The 9,598-nt window shown below is 48.5% G+C and overlaps 1 protein-coding gene across 2 annotated transcripts; it reads right to left on the bottom strand.

Moving 5' to 3' along the window:
• Positions 1-204: 204 nt before the first annotated feature.
• On the bottom strand, positions 205-1,304 carry LOC123409746 (protein HVA22). Of its 2 annotated transcripts, none has more exons than XM_045102608.1 (5): positions 1,091-1,304; positions 948-974; positions 735-857; positions 484-649; positions 205-396 (listed from the first exon to the last, which is right to left on the bottom strand). In XM_045102608.1, the coding sequence occupies exons 1-5, from the start codon at positions 1,135-1,137 to the stop codon at positions 367-369; spliced, it is 393 nt and encodes a 130-aa protein (XP_044958543.1). In that variant the 5' UTR covers positions 1,138-1,304; the 3' UTR covers positions 205-366. The 2 variants fall into 2 exon arrangements, with proteins under 2 accessions (XP_044958543.1, XP_044958544.1); XM_045102609.1 differs by having other exon boundaries at positions 499-649; positions 1,091-1,226.
• Positions 1,305-9,598: the final 8,294 nt, after the last annotated feature.

The raw sequence follows: 9,598 nt of genomic DNA, 5'->3' as shown, positions 1-9,598 counted from the left end.
AGTCGTTGGGAGAAATAAAGCCACGGACGCGGTGTTCGTCTCCTTCGGCCGGCGCCGGAAGGATGCTGTGGCCGGGGAGGATTGGTTAGGGGTTTGTCCCAACAGATTCTCAGATTGGGTACCATGTTTTTGAGGCATACGTCGGATATGGAGCATTTTAAAACCACATCTGCAGAGTGCAGACCACGGCGACAGGAAGTACAATTATGAAAGACGACGGCCCTGATTTTATTAGACGAGAGCATGCGTTGTGTGTTAATACTTCTGGATGTGCTTACAACAGATACAAAGATACACCTAATAGTTAAGGACTCTGCACAAGAGTAGGTCATGCTCCTGGATCTCCCAGTGCCAGCCCCTATCTTCTCAATGCACACGACCATGGTCAGCCTCGGCCTGCAATTTCATTTTCCCAAGAGCGAACATTAGGAACAGAAGAAACCGGGGCCTCCCAGGCAGAGAGCACCGATATTCCTTGGTTACCTTGAGTATGTGCACCTTGTGATCGGCGTCGCCGTTGCGGTTCCTGCCGCGGTACTTCCTGAGCTGCTCCCTGACGACCTTGTCGTAGATGAAGGAGGCGCCCTTGAACTGCGGGAGCGCCAGCCAGGCCACGAACAGCAGCTTCACTGGGTACCACACCGGTATCCTGAACGGACGCATCAACAGAAGAATTGATACTGACCGCCATATGGAACACAAATTAAATGAGTACCTGCTGGAGGATAAGTTACCAGTAGAGGACAGGCTCGGCCACCATCTCCAGGAGGGTGATGAAGGAGTAGAGGATCCAGTATGCCAGCCACTGCTCGTCGTCCACCTTGGACGGGCTCTCCATGGCGCACACCGACGCATACCTGTATTATACAGATCCGCCAGGGTCACATCCAGCACAAGGATTACTTCCCCACGTACTAAAAAGTACCACAAGCGACTGATCAACTTACAGAGGGTACAGCAGCGTGATGCTTGGCCTGCGCAAGGAAACGAAGCAGCAGATAGGATATCAGATCAGCAATCACTCGGCTCGACCACGGAGAAGATCCGTACACACGCGATTTGCAAGGTAGAGATAGGGTAATATACATACCCGGCGACGGAGTGGAGGTGGGTGAGGAGCGCCCATGATTTGCCCATTCTCCTCCCTCACAGCAGTCACCAGAACGACGATGTGCCGTGACTTGTAGTTGTAGGTGCCCTGTTGTTATAGTATCTCGGCCGGGAGGGAGCACGAGACCTCGGAGAGAAGCAAAGCTCTGTTCGGTCGACTGACGTGAGACGCGAAGAATCAGGAGAGGATGAGCAGAGGAGGAGGGAGGGGCAAGGGGCCGGGTGAGATGGCTTTATACTAAAAGCGAGCGGTGGGGGGCCGGTGGCAATGGCACCGGGTGCTTGGCGTGTACGTGGCGGGCAGGCGGCATCCTTCCTGGGGTTTCTTCCACTGAGAGCTAGAGTGGCCGACCTGACAAGGTCGCTTTGCACGCGAGGCTTCTTGACTTGCTGTCCTGGCAGCTAGGCAGTAGTGCTCCGCGTGGCGGCACGCCGACACGTGCGAGGGTGCGGGGAGGGGCTCGTGCCTACGCGGGCCGGCGTGGCTCCCGTCACGAGGGTACGAGTCTCTCGCTCGGTCTGCTTTTTATGACTGTATTTTATGACTGTATGAACCCTAAGTCCAAATTCCGGTTGATTGTACATAAATTATACGATGTCTGTATAAATTAAATCCTAACTTCGTGTCAACTGAGATTCGTCAGATGAACTGACCCGTTTTAAATATTTTGTTAAAAAAATTACAATAAATGCACACCCTACTTTTTGCTGGACCGACCCACTTAATTTTTTCAAATGCCTGCATTTCGCACAGGGGGTGACATCACTCAAACTCGAATTACAATAGTAGCCTGGCCGGTCCATTTGCTATGTCACAATCACGAGATTAAAAACGGGAAAAAATGGTGACACCACTTACAGCATCTCCAACAGGCGCCGAAAAACTGTTCCGCGCGTTAAAAGATTCGTTTTTTGGGCGCCAGACTGCTCCAGCAGAAATTGCAAAACACTGCGCGCGCTAAAAACTTTTGGGCGCGCGTTCAAAAACGCTATCGCGCGCAGCATATTTGGTGCGTCGGCTTGCGCGCGCAGCAAACTCTGAGCGGTTGCAGATGGGACCGCTGGATCGGACTGGATTGAGCGCCGCAGTAGCGCGCGTCTGTTGGAGATGCTCCGGTCCCCGCGCTTCAAAACTGCTACAGTGACACGCTAAAACATTTATTGGACGCGGATTTTTTGCGCTGTCGTTGGAGATGCTCTTAGACTCGAATCTGCGACTTCGTAGAGGAAAAGGTGTTAAAACTGCCACTATGAACCATAAAATCTTGCTCACAATTGCAGCGTCATCCAAGAAGTAATACACGGTTGCAGCAAAACTTAAACAATAGTTTAAAAAAATCAATGTGAGTAGTTAAACCGAGGACCTCCTGGGATTTACTAAATAACATAGCAAAAAAACTAAAATTTGAATCATTATCTATAATAGCAAAAAAATTAAAAAAGAACAAATGAAAACAAGAACATTTTTCAAAAATACGAATAATTTCTTGGATATGCAGAATATTTTAAAATAGTTATGAATTACAGGAACACAAATATTTTGAACGCAATAACATTTTTGACAATTTCTGAACCTTTTTTTGAAATACGGACATTTGTAAAGTTAAAAATATCAAAAAATTGGACACGTTGTTTTGAAAGCGCGAACATTTTTCTGAAAGAATGGACACGTTCTCATCAAACAAAAAAACAGGAAGACGAGAACATTGTTGAAAATTTGAAGACATTGTTTTGAAAGCGTGAGCATTTTTCAGAAAGGACGAATTGTTCTGAAAAATTGAAAACGTTGTGTGGAAAGCCGAAGACTTTTCCGAAAGATGAATGGTTTTTAAAATTGCGATATTATGCTGAAAAACATGAACATTTTTTGAAATAGGCAAACAATTTTTTGAAAACAAGGACATTTTTTAAAAATGAGGACAAATACAAATAAAAAAAGTATAAAAATATAAATAGATAAAAAAAACCAGCGAACTAGGTTGCTGGGGTTGAAGTAATCAGCGAACTAGGCGGGCCTAGACTTTTCCCCACGCGCGCAGCGCAACCAACAATGTCCCGTTGTCTGAAAAAAAACAATCCTGGCCATCCTTTGCAATTCCGGTTAGCCAAACAATCACAAGGTTCGATTTAGATCAAGATTGCATAGTTCGGGACAATCAACAGGGATTTCGACTTTGAGGTTCATTTCGCCGAACCTCTACGAGTTGAGGATTTAAAATGGACTTTTTTCTTTTAAATAATGTTTTATGAATGTATTATCCGAAATGTTATGCTCACATCTTCCATGAGCCGCCGGTGCTAAAACTAAGTTTCGGATCGTCGTCTATTTTCCCGTCCCTATTCTTTTCTTTTTTTCCACAAACATTATCCTTTTTCAGAAAAGCAAAGGCTTCTCACAATTATGAACAATCACTTTTCTAAATGCAAACACTTACTCTTCTAAAATTATGAATATTATTTGGACCGTGATTTTTTTAAAATTCTAAACATGTTTTGAAGATGCAACATTTTTGGAAAATTCCAAACTTTTTTTAAAACGTCAAGAATTTCTAACAATTCCAACTTTTTGAAATCTTGAACAATCTTTTAATATATGGAACATTTTCTGACATTTGTGATGAAACATCAACAGTAAAAAAGAATAGCAAAAAAATGAAAACCAGTAAAAAATGGAAGAAAAAAATCGAATCAGGTGAAGCTTCTAGAAGGTTTTCAAAATAGGCTAGGAACCTTCCAAAAGGTTCCAAAACCAGTTGCTCACGCACTCAACATGATGGACCACCTACCGATCGAGGTGTATGTAGCGTTCACTATTTGATGTTGGCAAGGCAAGCGTGGCGATTAATTCAAGCGTCATCGACATTTGTGTGATTGTTTTGCAAGGCAAATATTTTCCCAAATGTATCTCTGCTAAAAGCTGAACTTGGCCAGAATCCCTCGCAAATTTGGAGTACAATCTTAGATAGAAAGGATTGTTGAAAATAAGTCGTGACGGAGCACAGTGCGTCCGGCGTCGATGCGCCAGGTCGGGTCCGTGGCGATGCGACCGACGTCGACGTCGGTGCGTTGGATCGGATCCGCAGACTGAGTCACGGCAGCATGGCGTACGCGTATGTGTATGTATGTGTGGCGTGTGTGTGCTTGTGGAATCGTGGAGCTGGCAGGTTGTGCTCGTGGTGGTAGGAGTATGCCCTTAGCAGTGGGCGTGGAGCTGGTCAGGTCGTGCTCGTTGTGCGCGTCGCGGGCACGGCTAGACAGATCGCGGCATGCAGATCATGCAGGAGAAGCGCGGCCGTTGCGTCTTTGTAGTCCTATAAAGCCATGGCAAGGTATATGTGTTAGCTGAGCAGAGTTCGCTGAAGAATACAAACGACTGTACGTGCGGCCGGGGTGTTCGTCGCCGAAACTCTCTGTGTTAAGCTCGTTCTTCTACCTCCGTCCAGCTGAGAGTGAGAGAACTGCTCCAACATTTAGTATACAGAGTTTCGTTGCGATCCACTATGTCGACCATGTCCATCGTCCCGTACGACGCCAGAGGGAGCACGGTGTCGCTCCCCGTGCTGATGCTCACCGGTGACAAATACACCGTGTGGGCGATCAAGGTGGCGGCGAACCTCGACGCGCAAGGGCTGTGGGAAGTGGTGGTTCCGGCTGAGGACTCAACGGCGGCGGTCATCGCGAAGAAGGACAAGCCGGCGAGGGCATACCTCCTCGGAGCGCTCTCCGAAGACATCCTGCTGCAGGTGTCGTCGAAGAAGACGGCGGCGGAGCTGTGGGCGAGCCTGAAGACGTGGTTCGTGGGTGAGGACCGGGTGAGGGCGGCACGACTCTCCACTCTCCGCGGTGAGTTCGATCGCGTGCGCATGGAGGACGGCGACGAGCTGGACGTGTACGCCGGAAGGATCAGTGGCATGGCAGCAAGGTACGCGGCCTCGGAGCGACGCTCGACGACGCGGCAATGGTGAAGAAACTGCTCGACACCGCGCCGGACCGGCTGTACGCAGCGATGGCCGGAATTGACCAGTTCTGCGACGTCCACAAGATGCCGTTTGAGGAGGCGCTCGGCCAGCGGAAGGCGTTCAAGGAGCGGACGAGGCGACGCACTCAGGACAACGACGGACGTGGCGGCGATCAGCTCCTACTCACGGCGGCCCAATGGGCGGCAAGGCGACGTCAGCACGGCGGCAGCTTCGACCACGATGATGATGGCGCGGGCAACACAGCTTGGGGCGGCCCAGGAAAGCGGCGAGGAGGCCGCGGGCACTGCTACAACTGCGGCCAGCGTGGACACTTCCGGCGGGAGTGCTCGAAGCCGCGTCAGGCGGAGGCGGCGGAGCACGCGCTTGTCGCGGCGGTCGACGACATCGGACCGGCGCTCCTCTAGGTCAGGGCTTAAGGGGTGATTGTTGGAAATAAGTCGTGACGGAGCACGGTGCGACCGGCGTCGATGCGCCAGGTCGGGTCCGTGGCGGTGCGACCGACGTCGGTGTGATTGGGTCGGATCCGCAGGCTGGGTCACGGCAACACGGCGTACGTGTATGTGCATGTATGTGTGGCGTGTGTGTGCTTGTGGAATCGTGGAGCTGGCAGGCCGTGCTCGTGGTGGTAGGAGTAGGCCGTTAGCAGTGGGCGTGGAGCTGGCCAGGTCGTGCTCGTTGTGCGCGTCACGGACACGGCCGGACGGATCGCGGCATGCAGATCATGCAGGAGAAGCGTGGCCGTTTCGTCTTTGTAGTCCTATAAAGCCACGGCAAGGTATGTGTGTTAGCTGAGCCAGTTCGAGCACTGAAGAATACAAACGGTTGTACGTGCGGCCGGGGCCTTCGTCGCCGAAACTCTCTGCGTTCAGCTCGTTCTTCTACCTCCGTCCAGCTGATAGTGAGAGAACTGCTTCAACAAGGATGCTTTATCAGGAGGGTCTAATCAGAAGAATTGGGATCAGAGAAGAAATGAAGATATGGGAACAAAATTGGGTTCCTCTGTGTGGAATGATTAGACCAATTATGTCGTTTGTAAATGACAAACCCCATTTAGTCTTGGAATTAATTGACAATATTTCTACTATTTGGCGAGAAGATAAGGAGCAGACAGTGTTTCTCCCTGTAGAATATCGTTTTGCACAAGCAGAGTTTCGAATTTTTGGGCGTGGGGAGAAGATGACAAAGGTGTGTTTTCATTAGCTGCCCTTTACAGATTTGTGTTCAAGATAAGGTTACAGCGAGAGGCACTCCTGGAGCCATGGACGTCGATCTCTGTGGTGTTTGAAAGTGCCTTCGAAGGTGAATATTTTTTATGGACGTTACGCCATGAGTCTACCTACGTCAGATCTTTTACACCGCCGTAATATGGCCACAACACGAATTTGCGCCCTATGTTCTTCAGCGGATTCATGGAAACATGCCCTCATGGACTATCCTATGGCGATAAGTGTATGGTCATTGTCTGTTGAAGAGACAGCGGAATGCATGCAGGAAAATCTTTCAATGAACGCAAAAAACTGGATATTCACGATGTATGAAAAACTGGAGCATCGTGACTTCAGCAGCATGGTTCCAACCTTCTCTCGGGCTCGACTGTCACCACTTCTTTATAAAATTCACCCATATGGTGATGGCAGTGTGGGCGATTTGGCGAGCAAGAAGGAGAGTGATCCATGAAGTCATTTTTTGAACTCCTTTTGCCACACACTCGTTCATCAATTATTTTCTGAAAGACCTTGAGTTCATTGACAAGATGGGGACGTTGATGATCAAGGTCCCTATTGCGAGACCATCGGTGGTAGCCCCCAGCTGAAGGATTGACAAAAATAAATGCAGCCATGGAAGTAGGGAGAGAGGGAGAACATGGAGCAGTAGCGGTGGTTTGCAGAGATCAAGACACATATTTTTGGGACCTTCAGCGATCAAATTCAGGTTTATATAAGATCAGACCACATTGGAACTCTAGCTGCTTGGGAAGGACAAGCAATTTCGAAAGATCTCAAATTCAAATAGCGTCGGGTTGCAACACGATGGTGAACAACATCAGGCAGAATAAAGGGGCTGACCATGGTGCCATAGTACATGAAATAGTAGAACGCTCCCGGTGTTTTCAGTTTGTAACTGATTATTAGAAAATGTAAGATAGGCTAGGATTTGTCTTATCTTGTCTTGTGTTTTAAGTTGGTCATTGTACTTTTATATATATATCCATGAGGCTCAAGTAATACAACAACTATTTCATCAATCCCTCTCTTCCTTTCAACATGGTATGTACCGTAAGTTTCTAGACCTAGCCGTTGCTCATCGCTTCCGCCCCGCGCGCCGCCCCCGGGGCGGTCGGCCTCCAAGATCGCCGCCAGGGCCGCGCCGCCCTATCTAGGGTTTGTTCGCCGTTCTTGTTGACCGGCTGCCCTAGAGAGTCTTTTTCTCGATCTCTTGATCAGGGTTCTTCTCTCTTCCGCATATCGCTTGATCGATGTTCTGCTTTTTGGGTTTTCCAATCTAAGATCGGGTTGCGTCGCCCGTTGCCGTTTTTGACAAATGCGCGCCTCTACTCCAAGAACGGCGCGACCCCGACCTCTTCTTTGACCTGGCGGCCTCGCGCACCACGTCGGCCCATCGCGGCCGACGCCCGCCCGACTGCCCGCCCGTTGTACTGTGCTGGCCGTCGCCGCCAACAGCGTGAACCCGACCACTACTGCGACCTGGCGGCCTCGTGCAATGCGACGGCCCGTCCCGACCGTCGTTCGCGCGTGTGACCGCCCATCGCTCCCACTACTAGGGAAAACTTTATACACGGAACATTAGCAGTAGCGCTGGATAAAAGAGGGCGCTACTGCTACATATCGGTAGCGCACGTCTACTAGAGTCGCTGGTGCTAAATTCTTAGCAGTAGCGCTATTTTAAGAAGCACGCTACTACAAATATAGCCTCACCGTTTCCGACAGGCTATATTTAGTAGTAGCGCGCCTCAGATACCGGCGCTACTGCTAACATAATAGCAGTAGCGCGTGTTTCGGACCCGCACTACTGCTAAGTAGGGCCTGCACTTATCGTCTTCGTCCCCCCGCATGTCCCTCTCTCTCACTCTCCCTCTCTCCCTGTCCACACTCTGCACTGCCACCGCCGCCCCTCACTCCCTCCCTCTACGCTCTGCGCCGCCGCCCCGCTCCTGACTCCCTCCCTCTCCCCCTCCTCACTCTCTCCCTCTCCACTCTGCGTCGTCGCCCCGCCCCTCACTCGCTACCTTTCTCCCTCCTCACTCTCTCCTCTCCACTCTGCGCCCCGGCCCTCCTCGATCCCACAGTGAGCTCCGCCGGCCTCTCCTTCCCACCTGGATCCCACGGTGAGCTCCGCCGGCCTCTCCGTCATGGCTAGTGAGAATGATGAATTTTGTGATATGTTAGCAAGCAGTTTGAGGAACTTGTCTGATGTGACATGTTAGCAACAGTTTGATGCAATTTTTTGATATGTTTCCTAAGATTGATGGATATCAGGAACTTTTTTCATGTGATGGCTAGTGAGATTGATGAATTTTATGATATGTACTTGGTTGGATATTTTCTATGGAATGCGAATATCATAGATGTTCAATTCTGTTTATAGATGTTTTGAATTTCTGTTTATATATAGATGTTCAATTCTTTAGACACAGTGTCACAGTTGTTGTTTACGCATTTACAAACATCTTCCATGAATTATAAGTTAAATTACCACAATAAACATGAAACATTTGACGATGATTATTGGGAGTGTGAATATTACGGCGACTATCGAGGTGTGTGCGACAGGCCTCACCTACAAGTCGACAGGTTCTTGAGCATCAAGCTTGACGAGACCTTCGAAATTTCTGTGGTACGCAACGATGACAACTGTATTTTTCGTATTTAAGCATGACTTCCGTTTCCTTGCTTCAACGTGTAATTTATGTTTTATACAATTCGACTAGTTCCTCCCTTGTCATGCAAGAAGATATGTGTTGGAGAGGCTCGGTTTTGAAGACCACAATAGTATGGACACGAGGAGAGCTAAACTGAGGACTATACATGGTCATACATTTCTGATCAAAGTATTGAATTTAATTTTTAACACAGAAATATGGTGCTCAAATTGGGAAGATCTTTGCAAGGTATATGGATTTCAGGAGGGTATGAAAATAACCTTCGATCTTCGTCCGGAAGATTATATGTGAGGCAACATCGACATTTGGGCTTACCTCCATGTGAGTTCCTCAATCATAATTGTCAAGTAATTTGCATTCTATATTTAGAAATAGTTGGTGTTCATCCATATACTAAATTTGTTAGATTATAATTTATAGCTTATTTCGTTTCTTTGAGTGAATTACAGAAATTAATTGACACGAGACACTACACGTATGGATCACATCTAACTTGGGAGGAGAAGGATGTTCTTCTCTACTTTCTTCTTGGTGTCCTCGTTGGTAGGGAGAACTTCCCGTATAATTTGGGAACTCGTCCAAATTATTCATTTTACATGCCACTAGT

The sequence above is a fragment of the Hordeum vulgare genome, chromosome 7H, assembly GCF_904849725.1.
Source record: "Hordeum vulgare subsp. vulgare chromosome 7H, MorexV3_pseudomolecules_assembly, whole genome shotgun sequence".
NCBI classification, from domain to species: Eukaryota; Viridiplantae; Streptophyta; class Magnoliopsida; order Poales; family Poaceae; genus Hordeum; species Hordeum vulgare.
This window is presented reverse-complemented; position numbering and strand designations above follow the sequence as displayed.